Consider the following 20,517-nt stretch of genomic DNA (forward strand, 5'->3'; position numbering starts at 1 on the left):
AAATACTGCCCTATGGATGCAAAAACTGCAGTCAAATGCACGCAAAAAAAACTCGCATCCGCCCGTGTGAAGGCGCCCTTACAGAGGTTTGGTATAATTCGGATATTCATATTGAACACGCCATCGCACGTATTAGTGGCCACAGGCCTACCACAACCCTCAGCATGGCTTCTGTATTGTATGCACCTTACATAATGATAATTAAGGCCCACTAAGCCGTCATCCACGATATGACATGACACCAGAATCGTGACAGTTGGAGGATAGAGGAGAGGTGAGCCAAGAAGTGGAACGCTCACATAAATACGGTAGCTGCGCGAAGAACTACGGTAATGTCATTCGCAATGCTAGACGCTAAGCAAAGCATGCCGGGAAGACTGATTCAGCCAATCAGCGGCGGAGGAGGCTTCGCGAAGCATGCCGGGAAGTGTAGTCCGTTGTGTTTTGAAGCTGGCGGGCTGTGGCGGCGGCAGGCACAGATGTAACAATTGTACCGTGGGGTCGCGCTGCCGCTGCGGAGATGATTCACGAGCTTCTGCTGGCGCTGAGCGGCTATCCCGGCAGCATCTTCACCTGGAACAAGAGGACGGGCCTGCAGGTGGCGTATGGCTCACTACAGTGAATGCAGTCTCCCCCTGCCCTTGTGTGCTCACTTGTGTAAACTAGTATATATTATGGGATATGTTGGTGTGTTATCGCCATGTAGGTATGTGTAAGCTTCATGCTGCTCATACACTCTGAGGTTGCCATGACAACACAACATGGTGCATGCTATACACTGGCCTGGTGTCTGAAGGGTTAACCTGTCATTCTTTTGCACCAGGCCTATTAGCGGTGATTTAAAAAAATGTTTTTGTTTGGTGTCGTGAAAATCTTCCCCGCACACATTACACTGCGGTCGCCCGAACCTGACAACTTCATCGGACGATTCACACGCTCATACGGGGGCTCCCGAATGTCCACTGACAGATGATGCTGGGAAAGGGAGAACCGGCGCATCGCATTGCATCGCCTGATGTGTTGGTCCCCGTTGGAGATGACCGCTGCTTTCTCCGGTCTCACATCTGCGCCAGGACAACCGGACGGAGGTTCCATCACAGATCCGGAAGAGACAGGCGCTGCGTGCGCCACTTTCATCTTCACAAATGCCGGGCAGCTGTATGGAAAGCTTCATTATAGTCAATAGACTCCGTCCGGCGCTGTCCGGCCGGCAGGATTCACCTTTCCTGCTCCCCAAATGGCCCAAGAAAGCCGAATCTGCAGCGCTGATGTGGAAGCGCCTTAAGGTGCTTTACGTCAGCATTGGGGGATTCCGTTTTTCTACTCTGTATGGTTTTCATCCACAGTGCATACGTATTTAACATTGCGTATGGGTGCGGATTTGTGTTGCTAGGAGACAAGATAACAAGGGTGATAAACAAAACAAGAATTTGTGGGCAGATGATGCCGAACAAACCATCCAGACTCTCTGCAGCCTTCACTTTTCCTCTGGAAGAATAAATGTTTGCATTAGAGTCTGCAAGAGTGGGCAGCGGTGGTGGTTGTTGTTTCTTCTTCCAAAATCCGTAGTATAAAACCAGCCAAGCCTGGAGATAAGTGTCCCGTCCTGGAGGCTCTCAGAGCAGCGCAAGAGAATGTCGCCTGACCGATATAGAAGGTGTTTCTAGGGAGTTAGGCAACTTTCTGATGTCAATCTCTGCTTGCGATCTTTCTTCCACGCAGACGCTACACTGTCCATACACGAACATCCGTGTGGAAAACCACATGCATACACGACCAATCTGCTTCAGCGGTCATACACAGGTTTTCCTTTGCCATTATCCGCTCGCGGAATCCAAGCCGCTTGTGTGAGTTGGGCGTTAGGCCGGTTTCACATCTGCGTTGGAACCTCCAGACAGAAATTCCATCACAAATCCAGCTAAAAACACCAGAAGAAAAAGTGCTGTATGCAGCACTTTTTCTTCAGTCCAAAACCCAGGCAGCTAAGCAAAAAGCGGGCGGACCCCATTCTAGTCAATGGCATATATTCGGCACTGTTCTGTTTCTGGACGGAACCATTTAGCTGCGGGGATTCCCTTTTCCTGCTCTCTGAACCACCCTAGCTCGCCTGTGGATTCCATCATTATTCCAATGCTCCCCGTGGATGGTTGTTTCCAGCACTGCTGCGGTGATGTTCCCGACTGCCCACTACAGTCACTGGCCTGAGAAGACCCCAGTAAATGTATCGCTTTGGTGGTCTTCCATGTGACTATTCACACTTTTCTACTGGCAAAAAAAGATGGATGTAGGCGTTTCAGTAAGGCGCTGATTACAGAGGACCCCTTTAGGCCTCGTTCACACGGGCTACAAAATCATTATGTTTTGTAGCCTGAAAGAACCCGTTGGAAACCACGGGCTTCACATACATGAGTTTTGTAGCTGAGGCCTTCGGGTGCGTTCACACGTAGCAGATTCTGGGCAGATCTGCAGCAGATTTCACCCTTTCAATTGAATTTATATGGAAGGGGTGAAATCTGTCACCCATCTGCAGCAAAATCCACAACAAAATCTGTAGCAAATCGGCCCCGTGTGAACGCACCCTAAAAGTAGGAGCTGTTCTCTGCTCACCCTGACATCGGCAGCAGGGGAGATACAGTAGTAGTATATGGTGGCCAGATACATCGCTGACCATGTAATACAGGAACTCTCTGCCCCGGCTCATGGGATGGGCTCCCGAATGCTGGAACCCCCTTTGTAACATTCATATCCAAGACCTAGGGACAGGGATGGTCTTCGGGAATTAACCTCTTTTTAAAGGGTGTTTCCACGCACGATGTAAAGTTGGCCATCTATTGGTAAATAGTCAGAGCAGCAACTTTTGATAATTTTTTACTTCTAGAACTCTTGCCATTCTTGCGGTGCCCATTTCTGATTAGTGACTACATGAAGTGCAGCCATATTGGTTGTCTCCTTTTGAATTCTATTATAACCAACTTATTAGCATCACTATTTTTGATAGAATAAGGCCAGTTTCATGTCTGTGCTGGAAGCTCCGGCTGGAGGTTGCGTCGCAGGCCCAGCTCAAAATACTGGGAGAAAAAGCATGGCATGCAGCTCTTTTTCTTCTGTCCAAAAGCTGGGCAGCTGAGTGGAAAGCGGGCGAACCACATTATAGTCAGTGGCTCCATCTGGCACAATTCGGTACCATCCTGAGATAGAACTGTTCAGCAACAGGGATTCCCCTTATCTGCTCCTCGAATAGAACAGGAAAGTGGAATCCCCAGTGCAGGTGTGAGACCACCCTCTCTCACGCAGGCGTTTCTGTACAGAGTTTAGCGCTGTGCTAAACGCTGTACAAGGCTCCCATTTATTTCAATGGGGCTGCTCACACAAGGCTGAAAACGCTGCGTTTTGAAAGTGTTGCATGTTCTATTCTTGGGCGTTTTTCAGCTGTGTCTCCCATTGAAATGAATGGGCAGCGGTTTCAGCACTGCTCAAAACACAGTGTTAAAAAAACGCAGCAGTTTTGCAAACGCCCTGTGTGAGAGGCCTAACTGTTTTCATGTTAGTTTCTGAGAGTTGATTCATAGGTTGGAACAAATACGGCGGCACTTCCTTTTGACACTTTGGAGGATACACCAGGACAAAACGTGAAAATGCCAAAAGTAAATTAAAAAATTAGGAGCAAATGTTTGCAGCTGCTTTCACACCTGCGTTGGGGAATCTGCTTTCCTGGTCCGTTCGGGGAGCAGGAAAGGGGAATCCACTTGGCTAAACAATTCTGTCTCTGGATGGAACCAGGCAGACCCCATTGACGCCCAGCTGCCCGGTTTTGGACGGAAGAAAAAGCACTGCATGTAGCGCTTTATCTTTCGGTATATGCAGCCGCTTATGTGACGGAGTCTCCGGACGAAGCTTCTGACGCTGATATGAAACAACCCTAATATATATTCCATCTAAATCTGTCATCCATCCAAAGGTGTCATTAAGCCATTGATGCGCTGATAACCTGTTTCCCTGAAAAGACCTACCCCAAAAATAAGTTGTTGCATGAATTTTCCAGAATTGTTGAGGATGCAGAATGATTTTTCAGGATTTTTGAGGATTCTTGAACTATAAGCCCTACTAAAAAAGTAAGCCCTAGTTACAGTTAATTTAAAAAAAAGTCAATGTAAATAGTGTCCAGGCAGCTATACATGTAAAATCTTTTGGAGCAAAAATTTAATATAAGACCCTGTCTTATTTTCAGGGAAACGGGGTACTCGTGTTCCTCAAAGTAGTAACTTGGGCTCTCTTATTTGATTCTAATGTTTGGCTCTACATAGCAGGTGGGTTTAGTGTCTGCCATCAGTAAGAGGTTTGTCTGCCCCTTCTACCACTCACAATCTTATGGGGGCCTTTTACAAAAGGCTATTTATGAATTGTGAAATAGAAAATCTACAAAATGCCAGTTGTGTTGTTGTACCTGATCTACGTCTGAACCCATCAAACCATTAGAGGGCGTAGTGTTGCCGGCACTGCATTACATTGGAGCTGCACCTGCAATAACCACCTGGGCTGCTGCACTACAGACTCTCTGCTTACAGACGGCTGGCTCGATCTCAGCTGATCGGGGATCTGAGTGGTGGATCCCTGCCAAGCACCTACCTGAGAATAGGTCATCATTTGTGAAGTCCCAGAAAACCCCTTTATGGTGTATATTATAGTGCATTCTGATCAGAAGAATGATATAACTGTGTTATTGTTTTGCAGGTATCCCAAGATTTGCCGTTTCTTCATCCCGGTGAAACCAGTGTCCTGAACCGTCTCTGTAAGCTGGGGACGGACTACATTCGGTTCACAGAGTTCATTGAACAGTATACTGGCCATGTTCAGCAACAGGTAGTGCTCTTCTTGCACTAGTTTAATGGAGTTCTCTTCTTGTCTTGTCTTGGCTTTACATTTGGTGCATACACCAGCAAAATCTCGGGCCGATGTATGCAACGGTGTACAATACCTTCCATGTGTTCAAGCCAAGGTCAGCATTCCAAAAAAGGTAAACCGTGGCCAGGCTGCCGTATTCTGTACAGAGGAGAACCGTGCACCTGCCCACTGGATGTCATAGAGGATGCTCGTTGGACATCCGTCTGATCCATAGAGGTTTGTGGGCTTGTTTGGTGTGTATGCTGGAAGCTTTCTCCCACAACATACCTGAACACAGCCTAAGGCCAGGCTCACACGGCCATAAGCGTAAAACGCTGCGGGGGAACCCTGAAGCGTGTAATCGTATTTACAGCTCTGAAGCTAGCTGTTACCCTGCGTACTGCTGCGTATGGTGGGGGCATTGTACTACACATGACTGTGTGCACGCTATCATGCACAGTACACCTGTGGGTGTTTTCTAAATTTTGGTTTCCCGCGTCGTATTGGCGTGTATATGCACCACAGAGCACAATGGGCTCTGTCTCGTGTATCTTATGTAGCCTATGGTGTGGATTTCAGTTGCAATTATTGGGGTGCTTATTTGGCGTAGATTCTGCAACAAATTCTACTGTTTGAATACGGCCATATATTGGGAGATGCATCAAAACTGGTGTAAAGAAAAACTAGCTCTGGGCAACTACTTACTCTATTGGCATAGAATTCCCTAATGGGCTATAGATATATTGTTTTTCTTAATTAGAAGGCATGTTCAGAGTAAGGGGTGACGGTACATGATTGTTTTAGTACTGATGAAGGTCCTTGCAGGCTTATTCTGGCACTGGATGTAAATTTGGGGGGTAGCGGCGCACATCATGCCCGGTGGCGCCAACAAGTGCCATGCACACAGGTCTACTACTTAGACTGCAGTCTGGTCATCAGAACTGGTAAAATACTTGCTCCCTGGGTTGTATCAGAAGATGAAAGCTATCTCAGCAGCTAATTTCAGAAACCTATTTTTAAGATCATGACAAGTATTGTTTTTAGAGTGAGGAGTGACATGTGGTGATGTTTTAGTTTAGTTTTTTTGTTCCTGACATTTTAAAATTAACTACCAAATGAGAATAATACAATCTATATATATAAATGAGTCGTTGGGAACGTCATGTACGTGGCACTAAAAGACAGTCCCTGCAGAAAACTTACATTTTTAACAATATTGCACTAGTATGATACAATGCCGAAACATCCGTCACATTCTTAATAGTCATGAAGCAGTGATGGTCACACTTACTCATTCGGACAAGCATAATACGCAGTGAATAGAACCTATTGATTTCAATGGGTTCGTTCACATGTGCGTATTTTTTCGTGTGGTGCAAATTATGCAGTGAAATACACAGGACTATGTATTTGCACAGCAAATCAATGTGTTCTTCCACCACAGGAATGACCAGAAAACACAGGCAACTGCAATTTTTCCCCCCTTGTATAAATACACAACATATTTATGCAACCAAAACCCGCATATGCCCATGTAAACCAGCCCATAGTATGTGAGTAAGCAGCCCTACCTCAGACAGTTGTGGCATCTGATTGGCTCCCCAATCATTACATGAGGGGATTGAAGCTACATATATAAATCCAGAGGATTGATACATTGTTAGATGTTCAGTATGAGTGACGATGGCTACGTCCTTATACGGTGACTTTTCCTGTAGCTAAGGAGTATCGCCGACTAGTATCAGATGGTTGTTTGCTAGATTTGAGCGAACATGCTCGTCCGAGTATTAGCATACTCGATGGTGCTCGTTACTTGAGCAAGTACCACGCAGAGTTCAACCCCCCCCCCTCCCCATTTAGACCCCTCCCCGCATTACCACTTCCTGCTGTGACGTGCCAGCATGCGCATGTTCACAGCAGTATGTGGCTGGCTGAGAGAGAAGAAACAAACACACACACTCGGCACCCGGCGGGTCCAATACAAACATGCTCGAGTCCCCCATTGACTTCAATGGGGTTCGTTACTCGAATAGAGCTCTCGAGTATTATGAAAAGCTCAACTCGAATAACGAGCACCCGAGCATTTGGGTGCTCGCTCATCTCTAGTATTTGCTTTAACTGGATACATGCTGCACCATGTTGAAGAGGCACGGTCTGACTGTGAGGACGGGTAGTTGGGGCCTCCTCTCCCCTCTGGACTCCGCAAATGTTTTTTGGTGGGGTCTGGCCTCACCCTGAACATTATAGCTAACAATGTCTGTGGGGTGTACTTTCTTTTCTGAGATCCCGCTCAAATATTGTTGCCTGTCTTTGCATCTCGGGTGGGTTTGCATTGTGGGCTTTTTTTTTTTTGTTGGTATAGTGTCTGAGTTTTAGTAGTTTGGATTCATGTGCTAACTCGCAGCTGACTTTAGAGAGGTCTAAGACAGTGGAGTCGGGCTGCTAGGTGTTAACATGCTGTTGGCTTTCTGTCTGCGGGGATATGATTGCAGTTTTCTATTGGTTAACATCAGATTCATAAATACAGCTTTGTCTAGACCCCACCAGTTAAGAATAAAAGAGTTTTTGTGGGTTTGGCTCTGGGCACAGAGGTTGTCTGTTTCTGTAGTCTCCTTGGTAGGTCGGAGCAAAAATGCCTTAAATCTACTATCTGACAAAATGTGGGATTATCAGATTTTCTGTATAATGCAGAATTTCAGAAGAGCAAAAGCTGAGGGCAGAGAAGAGCTAACTAATTAGGAGCGCTCTAGCCAGAGGTTTATTTTGGGCTTTGTGCATGAAGCCTATCTACTGTATCTTTCGCAAGGGAGTCTAATATATGGTTATATGACCTTACATATGTGATAAGTGCCTTTTAATGTGTACAAATTAATTGTTTTTATCTTTCAGGATCACCACCCATCTCAGCCAGGGCACGTTGGTCTGCATGGAATTTATCTGAGGGCCTTTTGCAGAGGATTGGAATCCATTCTTCAGCCATACAGACAAGCTTTACTAGACTTGGAACAAGAGGTAATAAGACGCTTATATATGCCCCCCGAAAATCTATATATTTAAGTACCCCGGGTTAAACCTTACAGGTGGCATGTTATGTGACAGAGAAAGATGGAGGTTCAGCAGATTGCATCGCTAGGAATCCAGGGTCTGATCAGGTGGTTGTATAAGTTTCCTCCCACAAACACAAAAACCTACTCTTAGGTTAATTAGATATGTGTGTACGTGTAAACATGCATCAAGAAAATGATTTGGGGAAGATCTATGAAATCCTGTGGTCAGACCTGAGTCCTTGAGGTTGGACCCCAAACAATATACTCTGTAAATAGGTGGTAAACTACTGTCTGGAGTGGCCCTTAAAAATATTTTTTCTAGTTACACCCAGCCCATAATTATGATTTTTTTTTTTAATCTACACTTAAAAAAAATAATAAAAAAAAAATATTATATATATATATATATATATATATATATATATATATATATATATATATATATATATATATATATATATAATATATAAATTTTTTTTTATTTTTTTTTTTATCCCTCTCACTAGATATTGCAGGACTTGTGTTACAATAGCGCCACCTGCTGTGTCTCTGTGTCTATTGTGTCCACCTCAGTAATTGTTCCACCTGCTCAGTTCTACCTTTCTCTCTGCTCCATTGCACAGAGGCAAGCCTGGGTAGGTGTGTTCACCCTGGACATTTGCTGAGGTGGAAACAATAGAAACAGCAGGTGGCGCTATTCTAACATTACTCCTGCAATATCTGGGATAGAATGTTTTTTCTTAAGTGAAAACCCAAAAAAAGCTTGGAATTATGGGTTGGATTTAACTATAATCAATATATATTATTTTTTTTTTGGGTGTGACAATTCCGTTAACTCCTTCTGTTTTAAATTACCTTTAGTTTTGAAGGGGATTTGGAATGATTCTTGGGGCATTAAACTTTGAAACAAGAATCCTTATTGTTGCCTTTTCTTTCTAATACAGTTCTTGGCCGATCCGCATCTATCAATATCCCACATTAACTACTCCCTTGATCAGGTGAGTGCAAGTATCAAAGGACACATTGACCAGTGCAGTTTTGTTGAACTGACATTAACATTACATTATGTACAAAGTGACACATTGGAGCAGACTTACTAATCCGGTCTAATGGTTAGACAGTGAGAACTTGGACCAAGCAGTCTAAAGCTCCACCACATTTATCACAGTGGCTCTGCTGGCACATCTTTTGCCTAATCTAGTCTAGCTTTACGCCACCTACTGTTTTGTCATAGTTTACACCAAGGTCTTTCTAACATTGGGCTTAATATATAATATTTTTATTTTGATACTGGAGTTGGAGTCTGTACATTTCTACCTACCCTGACTCCTCAACCCTACTTTTTATAACTAGCACATTTTGGCCATTTTAGGGTATGTTCACATATAGCAGATTTTCTGCAGCAGAAGAAAATCTGCACCATTTGCTATGGATATGATCGGTATGGTTTCACAGCAGATGTCAACCCTTCAGCTTTCCACTGCGGAATATCCACACCAAAATCCAACACGTGAGCACAGCCTTGGACAAATCCTTTACAAACTCATGCAAAGAATGAATTGTACATCCAAGTATTCTTGATGGACGAGCAGTAGAATGGGTTGAACTTTCAGAATGGCACGGTCATGGGATCTCATCTGGTTCACTTTACTTACCTAGTATAGCTTGCTTGTCATATCAAAGTATTGGTATGTCTAGGCTGTTAATTCACAGTAAAGCAGTAGTCCACAAATGCTTATGGAATGGGAGCACTTAATAGTCTGTCCTCAAGATCACCATGGGCAATAATAGACAGGGATGTTCCTCAATATACAATAGCTTTCTACAGAAGTTGGTGCTGGAGAGATAAAAGCTGAATTACTTCTAAAGAGTATTGAAAAGGGTCGTATAGCTAAACCTCTTCCTGTATGGCTTGTTATACCATATGCATGTTACAAGCACCACGAAATATGCTAACTTTGATGGCCTCTCTCAATTTGATCAAAAGGTGTGCTAAGAACCTCACATTTTATATACATAGTAAATCTAAGCAGAAGTGTAGTTCTAAATTCGTATAATTAACATTGGCATTTTTCTTTGGCCCTGTAGTTTGCGTTGTCTCGTGTTTTCTGTTTGCATTGCAGTCAAAGTAACATAAAACTACATATTTCACTCTTGAGGTGCTGTCTATTTATTTATTTTATGGCATATAAACCTCATAGTATCATCCTTTATTAGCAAGAACTGCTGAACGTACCTCTTCTGCTCCTGAGGTTTTGGCATGATCATGTCTTAAAGCTCATTTAGACACAATGATTATTGCTCAAAAGCGATCTTTTGAGCGATAATCGTTGCGTGTAAATGTGCCCATCTTTCACTTTTCTGCGTGAAATCCATCGTTCGGCAGAACGGCTGTGAAGCAGGACCGCACGCTGTGTTCTGCCCCTGGAGTGCTGATTACAGAAGATTACATGGTCTCAGCTGTCAGCCCTGCAGCAGAACAAAGGGAATTTATAGCGGGTGGTCTGTTCCCTGAATACAGCTCCCAGCGGCTCACTCTACTAATTTGTACTAATAGGCATTAGTACCAAGTAGTAGTTGATGCAAAATGATTGCCCAAAAGTCCTCTTTTGAGCGATCATCTTTGTGGTGTAAATGCACGTTTATGCAGCCATCCATTCATGTGAACAACCATGGGTGATAACAGAACTGCATTACAGAACTGCATAATGCAACTACATACAAAGTTAACTTTGCATTGTGGACATGTTCTGTCTATAACAACGTAACTGTTTTGCCATTCACTACAGCAGAGATCATCATTCATATCTGGATTTCCTGGTGTCGTTATTGCACCACTGCAATAAAGTAGAGAAATGGCAATATATTTGTAAGGTGGGGCAGATTTGTATTGCAGATTCCACTATTGCCATCCGTGTGAACAATATGCGTTAAAATGCAGGTATTGAAAGGCATGCATTTTCGATTTTTCGTTCATTTGCAGACATGAACTGCGTATTCTGTGAACAGAAGAAAAAGAACAGCAGGATGTCATTTAACATTGTGTATGGGCTGCAGGTTCCCACGTCATCGCTAAGCAATGGCGCTGGACATACAAATAAACAAAAACTGTACTGTGCATGACCGACGGCGAGCCTCTGTGATCATCCACAGTACAGCTAATGGAGGTTTGCAGGATCACCGGCCGGGCTCACAACAGGAATCTTCTGTGGGCCTCCTCCATGCGGAATCCGACCCACTTGTGTGATCACAGCCTAAGTGAGAACTTTGCTCTGGTGGTCAGTTGTTATGTAAAATTTAAATTTCATGAATTAAACAGAGGTTTTTTGTTTTTCAGTTTCACCTCCTTTTTCCATCAGTGATGATTGTGGTGGAACAGATCAAGAGCCAGAAGGTATGAGGAGGGTTTATGTCTATTGCACCAAGATATTCCACAGCACTTTACCATTAACCCCTTTAGTGGTACGACCGGAAAATCTCCGGGGCTTGCTGCACTGACCATGCAGTTAAACCCCGGAAGATTTCCGTGGATAACTTTAGTGCTGAAATGTGCAGATCACTGAGCTGTCGTCTGAAATCTTCCGGAGGTTTTACTGCATACTCAGCACAGCGAGCCCTGGAGATTTCCCTGCCATAATACCAACTGTCAAAGTTGTACAGTGAGGCCTCGTTCACCCGAGCGTTGTTTTGCATGTACGTGTGTGTGCGCACAAACCTGCGCATCCACGCATATGCCAAAACACACATGAACGAGGCTGCATGCCTACTGCCGTCAATGGAGCCGCCACTGCTGACGACGGCCCCGTTGAAAGCAATAGGATGCCAGCAACCCCTGCAGTGACTTTGGGGAAAGGGCTTTAGATATAAGCCCTTCCCTAAAAATCATTCCTAGCTGTAGTAAAAAATGTATATACTTTACTCGCTGCCGGGGCTCAGGCGTGTCTAGCCGCTTGGTCTCTGGCACTGTAATGAAGTTCTTGCAGCAAGTGGGAATTTAAAATCCCCGTCTGCTGAAAGGGCTGTGTCTGATTGGCTGAGCGCTCAGCCAATCACAGGCAGTGCTCAGCCATTCATTGAATTCACGCCTGCACCCCCTGTAAAACACGGACGTGTGAGCACAGCATAGGGAACCAATGGTTCTAATAGATACTCAGTTTTGTGTGCACGTATGTATGCACAAAAACATGCTCGTCTGAATGAGGCCTGACTGGGTCCATTTGCGAGATTAAATTGCATTGCTTGATCATTTAAAAAATCTGCACTGTGAGGCATGACATGGTAATAATAAACCTGCCACTGAAGGGGTTAAGAGGGTACATGATAGAATCAGATATTACAGGGAAACAAGCTAATCAGCTATTCAAACCAGAGGAGTGAGGGCCGCAAGAGCTTATAATTCCTGAACTTTCAATCAGCAGAATGATAACTGTATACCACATAGTCTAGATAGAAGTAAGTGAAGCAGAGGACATCTGTCATCTAAGTAGTTACAGTACACCAGTCTTGTACAACCTGCTACATTTTGTTTTATTAGATACATGGCTGCCAACTTTTGGAAACTGTTTACAAACACAGCTGTGGGGGTCTTCCTCCGGTCCGGAGTGCCCTTGAAAAGTAAGGAAACTATTCACTTATTAATCATGCTATATTGTTAGAAAATACACTCCCACTGTAACATGGAACTGTGTCCCCTATATGCTGCCTTTTGTAAGGACACCATAATACAAAGAAAGGTTTGATAAATATAGCAGACCCTTCCCCCATATTATTCTCCCCTCACGTAGGGCTATGCATTCAGGTGAGCAGCCTGCTCTGATGATCAGGTGTATATTCTTTCACAGCTAACAATTACTGCAGAAGCTAACCTGATGGGGTCATCAGCCATGGGTTTTCTTTATGATTGAGCATCAGTATATTCTAGAGGAATGCTTTATGTTGGGACATATCATAAGCACTATTAAATAAATGATAGAAAGGGTTATAAATATTTGTACCTAAGGGTGCTTTTAGATATCATGACTATCGCTCTTACGCAGGAGCAATAGTCATTCAGTGAATTGAGGCGAAGCACACTGGAAATTTCTTCCGGCAGCTCACCTCCATTACCTGTGAACAGGCAGTCAGCTGAAACAGAGTGACTAATGAGTAACTTCTCACTCAGTACCTTGTCGAGCGCCGCTTTTTCATGGGACAACTATTGCTGGAAATCTATCTCTCGGCCAATAGTCGCCCCTTGTAAAAGTTTTAGAAAAAAATCTGCTTGGCTCTTGAGGGGCTTAAACCCAAAAAGTCACAATAAAAAACAACCGGGTCTAGAGCACAGTTTAAGTACCAAGTCTGTTCTAATAATGGGAGATGTCATAATTCTCATTAATATAATTTTTAAAGTGCACTTCCAATTATAAAACATAAATTAATAGTACACGCCTTAATGGTTTCCTCACTCTATATACAATGAAAATCTATTTAGGTGCCTTTTAACAGAGTTTAGATTGCAGTGTATGGAGATGGGAGGGAGATGAAGAAGCAGCTGCAGAGAAATGCACAGATGCTGCTGAAGGCTCTAGTAAGTATTTTAATTCACCCCAGAGCTGGATTCACACTTACACTGCTCATTACTGCTGTATAATGTCCTCCATGCTGCTGCTGCTCTTGACTGTGTCCATTTATATGGGTGACCATATGGTAGCTACAGTAATCTCCTGTTGGCTCTCTGGAGACTGACTTTATCAGTGAATTAAGAGTTCGTAAACTGTTAAGGAGGGGTGGGAAGGAGAATAAGTGACTCGCGAGTATAGAAAGAAGTTTCTTATGTTCGCCTGTACTGTTAATTTATGAAAAGTAATAGTGATTTTATGTTTTATTGCACATTCTGCATGTTTCTTTAACACTTTTACAGTGTTTGTATGATAGGATTATATATTTCCCTTGTATCTCCACAGGATCCTAGCTGTGTGTCATGGAGTCATGTACAAGCAGCTTTCAGCTTGGATGCTTCATGGTCTTCTCTTGGACCAGTATGAAGAGTTCTTCATCAGACAAGGACCATCTTCTGGCAGTGCTTCTGCCCAATCTGAAGATGATGATGATGATTTGGGGATTGGTGGGCTCACTGGGAAACAACTACGGGAATTACAAGACTTGGTAAGAAACATCACAGAATATTATAGCCGAAATGAATGTGGTGGATTAGTGCAGGTGAAATCCACAGTCGATTGCAGCACAAGGCAAGTGGGTGAAATTTTACAAATCTCCACATGCTGTAGATATCTTCCAAGCAGAAAATCAAGCATGGTGCAGCTTTCAAACCTGCAGCATATCACTGACTGTTTTGGATTTTCACCACTAGCACTGGTGAAATTCAGGTAGAATTCATGGCAAAATCTGTCATTTTGCTGAGGATTTGTGGTGCGATTGCTGGAAATCTTGTGTGGATGCAACATTAGTTATGTTGACTGTAAATGACCCTTTTTCTTAAATATACGGTTATCAGGAGCTTCAGATTGTCGTGAAGGGACGTATAATCTGTGGGGTAATCTGGCTGCAAGTGTTCAGTTCATCTGCAGCGCCTCCACAGGAAAAGCTAAGCATTACATGGTTTCCATTAAAGGGGTTGTCTCGCGGCAGCAAGTGGGTCTATACACTTCTGTATGGCCATATTAATGCACTTTGTAATATACATCGTGCATTAAATATGAGCCATACAGAAGTTATTCACTTACCTGCTCCGTTGCTAGCGTCCCCGTCGCCATGGTTCCGTCTAATTTTGGTGTCTTCTCGCCTTTTTAGACGCGCTTGCGCAGATCCGTCTTCTCCCTTCTTCTCCCTTCGGCTCCGCTCGGCAGCATCGGCATTTTGGCTCCGCCCCCTTGTACGCATCATCGCGTAGCTCCGCCCCCGTCACGTGCCGATTTCAGCCAATCAGGAGGCTGGAACCGGCACACATCATGGGGCGGAGCTACGCGATGATGCGTACAAGGGGGCGGAGCCAAAATGCCGATGCTGCCGAGCGGAGCCGAAGGGAGAAGAAGGGAGAAGACGGATCTGCGCAAGCGCGTCTAAAAAGGCAAGAAGACACCAAAATGAGACGGAACCATGGCGACGGGGACGCTAGCAACGGAGCAGGTAAGTGAATAACTTCTGTATGGCTCATATTTAATGCACGATGTATATTACAAAGTGCATTAATATGGCCATACAGAAGTGTATAGACCCACTTGATTTCGCGAGACAACCCCTTTAAAATCAGCAGGCTATTCATATACAATATGGACATGCAGGGTCCTTTAAAGTGAGGCATTTGTTTGTATCTACAACCCCTCTGGCTAATAAAGAAGTGCTGGAGGAGGACTGCTTCTATGAACCATTCTGTTCCTTTACTTCCTTCAATTAATAATTCCATTTATGTCAGCGTAAAGCTAGATTAGATGATTTATCTTTTGCCCTCTGAACATCTGACTCTACACACTTGAATTGGAGCTTGTCCTCTCTCCTTCTAAGGAGTTCTGCTTTTTGAAAAGACAGGATATACAGTTTTATAATATGTCCGACCACTGGGCCCTCAGAGAACATCCCCCCCCCCCCCCCCCCCCCCCCCCCCCCCAGTTACCCCTTCAGTTCCATAGAAGAGAATGGAGAACGTTGCTTGAAACCATGTACATTGCTGCTCCATTCAGTAGGGTGACTCAAAGTTTTCATGATTCCTGAGGGCCTCCAAAGTCTAAGGCCTCATGTCCACAGGCAGGTTGGATTCCATGGGCGGGAGCCCGCCGCAGAATCCCACTCCGGATTCTCTGCGTAGCTGTGCGGATCTTCTGTCTTCTCCTTTGTGGATGTGAGCGTGCACGCTCGCATGTAGACGGGCCTGCCGGCTGTCGCACATGTGAAGTGGAGATTTATTTAGATCTCCTGGTTTCCCGCGGGATCCGCGTCAAAGCTGCAGTGTCAGCTGTGGGTGTGCCGTGGATCAGACACCTTCCATTGACTTCAATGGAAGCTGTCAGCACGGGATCCGCGGAAAAATGGAGCATGCTGTGATTTGTATTCCGGACCAAAAGGTCCGCAAAACAAATCCGCATGCTTACATTATTTTGCGGGCGGCTTAATTTGCGGATCTCCTGCGCAGATGTCCCGTGCGGGTTCCACAAACCAAACCACCCGAGGACATGAGGCCTAAGCCCCAGCAATTGCACACTTATCACCCCTCACGTGGAGAGCTAATACATATGTTTCGTGGAATAGCACCTTTAACCGTGAGTATTTTGTGATATAACAGCGGCTTATTGAAGAAGAGAACATGCTGGCCCCGTCCCTCAAGCAGTTTTCTCTGCGAGTTGAAATGCTGCCGTCTTACATCCCTGTAAGAGTTGCTGAGAAGGTCTTGTTTGTCGGAGAATCAGTCCAGATGTTTGAAAACCAAAATGTAAATATGACAAGAACAGGTAGGAAACATCACAACCCTGATCCTGTATTATGCAATGAATACATGTAGCACCATCATTGTGTTCTACTGTGATGCTGCTGTACACTAAGAGGAGGGTATAATTTACACTTTTATCCATAAAGAAATTCTATCCAATTCCTGCATTTCAGTCTCTACAGATGATTCATCATAGCTACATATTCAAAGATATTGTCATTGAGTTAAAAAAGAGCCACTCAATGAGTGTTCACGTGGCTGAATTTGCTGCAGATTTTCCTTGGACGCCACATCCCTGTAGTGCCCCATGTTAATATGCACTATAGTGCAGGGACATGTGACTTCTTGACATGGAATCTACATTTGGAATTCTGCATGTGGATTTGCCCATTGAAAAGAGCTAAATCTGCGTTCAGATCTGCAGGCATACTGGTACATAGCTAGATCGAAATTCGTGGTTCAACCTTAGATTTCTGCCCCTGTCTTTGAGGTAGAATTCACACTGAAAAATCCAATGTGGATTCCACCACCCATGTGAATATACCCTAACGATCTAACAGTTTAGCTCAAGCACTGTTTAGGTTGGGGGGAGGGGTTGCTATTCTAAAGGCTATCTCTGACTAGAATGGCGCTAGATTTAAAGCATAAGTATCTTTGCTTTTACACAAGGACAAAAATGATGTTCTAGCCCCTTCCTAGGTAGAGAGAGCGCATGCAGCTCTCACTTAAACCTGCTCTAATGTGGCAGCTGTCACTTCAACCATTGCAGAGAGGAGGAGATCCACAGAGAATGAGCAGGTAAACTAAGAGGAGAATCCTACAGATCCTCCTTTATGAGATCATACTTGGTTTTAGTGTTATGGCTGATTGGTGTATATGATAGTAGGTCTCTTCCCCCCCTCCCCCCCCCCACTCCCTCCTGCTGACAGCCGCTACTCACCGCTCCCCCGCGCCGGCACCCGAACCTGCAGTCTCGAGCGGGCAGGTACTCGCTAAAGGCAAATGCTTGCTCGAGCAATTGCCTTTAGCGAGTATACTCGCTCATCTCCTAATCATTAACAATTTTATTTGTATTTGTAATCATGAGTCATTTTGGTTTCGTCATCCTGTTCACCCAAACATGTTTGGTCTTTGTACAGACTTAACTGTCATTTTGGATAAACTAATAAAAATGGGCATTTTTGTGTATAACTTCGTCAGGCACTGTGTCTTTATTGGAGCCTGGTTTTAATTGTGCCTTCAGACTGATCTCTACTTTGCAGAGCTTTCTTTGTGTGGGTTCGTTATTCATCTAACAACAACAAGACATCAGTTTAGGGTACTTCTACACGTAGCAAAAAAATCGCTAGCCCGAGCAAGTGACCATGTGCTCGGGTAGTCAGCGTAAAAGCTTAAACACAAAGATAAATCTAATAGATTATTTATCAATATCAAACAGGTTCGTTCAGTTCACTATGATTAGCAATCAAGCCAACAATGATTTATGCTTGCATAAAGTGAACGGTAAGCGAATTATCATTCAATTGTTGGCCATGTTTACACTGAACAATTGTTCACATTCGAACAATCCATTTTCTTTTTTTTTTTTTTCAAACGATCATTCTGTGTAAAAGCATCTTTAAAACCCTCTAAAGGGGTCTTCGATTGTGCAGTTGTACAAGAATTGTGTTTGAATATTTCTAGTACTTGAAGAAAATTGTACTGTAACTAACAAGAGAAATGTTGCAAACCATAAATCAAAATAATGCATTTTTAGTTCTCTTCAAAAGGTCAAATGTACTGAAGACCAATAGAATTTGTATTTCATTTGCAGTTTAATACTCCTTCAATACCACTGAGACAGGCCAAGGGTCCTGAAATAAGGTCTCAACCCCCAGTTGTTTCATCCTACTGGATGACGAGAACATGTGCAGGACTCTTCTCTCCCGAAAAGCTGCATTGTTAGCAAGGAAGGGGTGGAGCTAACCTGAGGGTCATGGAAAGAAAACCCCACACCAGGCCCTTCTGTTCTGAGCAGTAAATATAAGTATCCCACCCCCTCCCAAAAAAAGCCCTAGCTACACTACATGAAAGAAGAAAAAAAAACAGCAATACTCACCCTTGGATCAAGCGCCAGCCAATCAGAGCCGGTGCTCGATAATTCACAGCCATTCAGTGAATGACATCACTGGCTCTGATTGGCTGAGCCATCGGCACTTGTGATCCAATCAAAGCACTTGCTTGCTGGAGGCGATTTATGCCCTCTTTTGGAGCAAAAATTATTATAAGACTGTCTTATTTTCGGGGAAACACGGTATAATGTTACATTGTAATCCTACTATGTCCTACTTACTAAGGGAATTCTATTTTACATTGTTACTGTCGTCTTATCTGTTTCTTGAGCAGGTTCTATATTGAAAAACCAGGAAGATATTTTTGCTGCCGAGCTGCATAGGTTGAAACAGCAGCCTCTGTTTAGCCTGGTAGATTTTGAGTCCGTCCTTGACAGGATCAGAAGCACAGTAGCAGAGGTAAGCAGTCTTATGAATCTCTCTAATGGTATAATGTCTTCAGTAGGGATGAGCGAGTATACTCGCTAAGGCACTACACGCTCGAGTAATGTGCCTTAGCCGAGTATCTCCCCGCTCGTCCCGAAAGATTCGGGGGCCGCCGCAGCTGACAGGTGAGTTGCGGCGGGGAGCGGGGCAGAGCGGGCGGGAGAGAGGGAGAGAGAGATCTCCCCTCCGTTCCTGCCCGCTCTCCCCCGCAGCTCCCCGCCCCGCGGCGGCACCCGAATCTTTCGGGACGAGCGGGGAGATACTCGGCTAAGGCACATTACTCGAGCGAGTAGTGCCTTAGCGAGTATACTCGCTCATCCCTAGTCTTCAGCAATTAGATAAATAAGTGTTTGGCTCCATTGTTTGCCATAGAATAAGAAAATCAATAATACAAGTTTTAGAAGTGCGGTTTGTTTTAGGATTAGGGATCAAGGGATATCCTAAAATTTCTAGGTTCAAGTGTAAATGTGTGACGCATTCCCATTAGCAGTGCTGGTACAATTAACTTAATATAAAGATGGTTTGTGATGATGTTTTTCTTGTCCGTATAATTGAGGGACACAGCAAAGGCCTTGGGTATAGCTACTTCCACTAGGAGGTGAACAGACTAAGCGAAAGACGTTAGGTCCTCCTACCAGCTATATCCCTCTTGCAGCCACCAAGCTAATCAGTTTTTGCCTAGTGTCTGTAGGAGGCAGACCTCCTGCATTCAGTTATCCACTAGGACAAGGTGGTTCTGCTTCCAGTCCCCTCCTTCTTACCAAAGGTTGTCACCATTCCACATTATTGAGGACATGATCTTGCCTTAATTCTTTCTCCTTCCCATCCTAGAGAACGCCAGTGATTGGCTGTATTTGAATACTTGCTCTGTGTTGTGCTCCTGTGTAGAAAGAGGTGCATAGTGTAAGGCTAGAGAAATATAGAATAAAAAAACCAAAGTCCATTTTATTTTAACATTTTTTTCATATCACATAATAAGCGCTGCAAAAACAGAAATTAATAAACCCCACAAGACTTTGGCGAACTTGAACAAAAACATCTGTCGTAAAAAATGGAGGAAAAAAATGTTCTTAATGGGTTTGGTATTAACCCCTTCATGACATGGCCTATTTTGGGCTTAAGGACGCAATGATTTTTGGCGGTTTTCTTCTCCATTTTTCAAAAGTCATAACTTTATTTTTCCGTCGACGCGGCCGTATAAGGGCTTGTTTTTTGCGTGGCGAACTGAAGTTTTTATCTGTGCCACTTTTGGGTACATAGACTATATTGTAAAACTTTTATTTTTTTATGATAGCAGGGAAATAAAATGCATCAATTCTGCTATAGATTATTATTATTTTTTTTTTTTACAGTGTTAATCATGCAGCATAAATGACACAAACCGTTTTTTCTGCGGACCGGTACGGTTACAACGATACCAAAATTCTTACTTTTTTTTAGGTTTTTCCACTTTTCTGCAATAAAAACCCTTTTTTGGAATTTTTTTTACTAAATCGCTGCATTCAAAGTCCTGTAACTTTTTTATTTTGTGATGTACGGAGCTCTATGAGGGCTTATTTTTTGCGAGACGAGCTGTAGTTTTTATTGGTACTATTTTGGGGTACATACGGCTTTTTTGATCACTTTTATTCGT

General features: G+C 43.8%; 1 protein-coding gene across 1 annotated transcript in view; it reads left to right on the top strand.

Annotated features, from left to right (window-relative positions):
• Window positions 1–421: 421 nt before the first annotated feature.
• TUBGCP4 (tubulin gamma complex component 4) overlaps window positions 422–20,517 on the top strand; it is a 31,840-nt gene continuing 11,744 nt past the window's right edge. The window contains exons 1-9 of the mRNA XM_066592694.1: window positions 422–598; window positions 4,732–4,860; window positions 7,771–7,893; window positions 8,873–8,926; window positions 11,266–11,322; window positions 12,463–12,542; window positions 13,871–14,072; window positions 16,204–16,369; window positions 18,733–18,857. Of these exons, the coding sequence (XP_066448791.1) occupies window positions 521–598; window positions 4,732–4,860; window positions 7,771–7,893; window positions 8,873–8,926; window positions 11,266–11,322; window positions 12,463–12,542; window positions 13,871–14,072; window positions 16,204–16,369; window positions 18,733–18,857 (1,014 nt within the window). The 5' untranslated portion in view covers window positions 422–520. The remainder of the gene's footprint in view (window positions 599–4,731; window positions 4,861–7,770; window positions 7,894–8,872; window positions 8,927–11,265; window positions 11,323–12,462; window positions 12,543–13,870; window positions 14,073–16,203; window positions 16,370–18,732; window positions 18,858–20,517) is intronic.

Source organism: Eleutherodactylus coqui, chromosome 2 (assembly GCF_035609145.1).
Source record: "Eleutherodactylus coqui strain aEleCoq1 chromosome 2, aEleCoq1.hap1, whole genome shotgun sequence".
In the NCBI taxonomy this organism is placed as follows: Eukaryota; Metazoa; Chordata; class Amphibia; order Anura; family Eleutherodactylidae; genus Eleutherodactylus; species Eleutherodactylus coqui.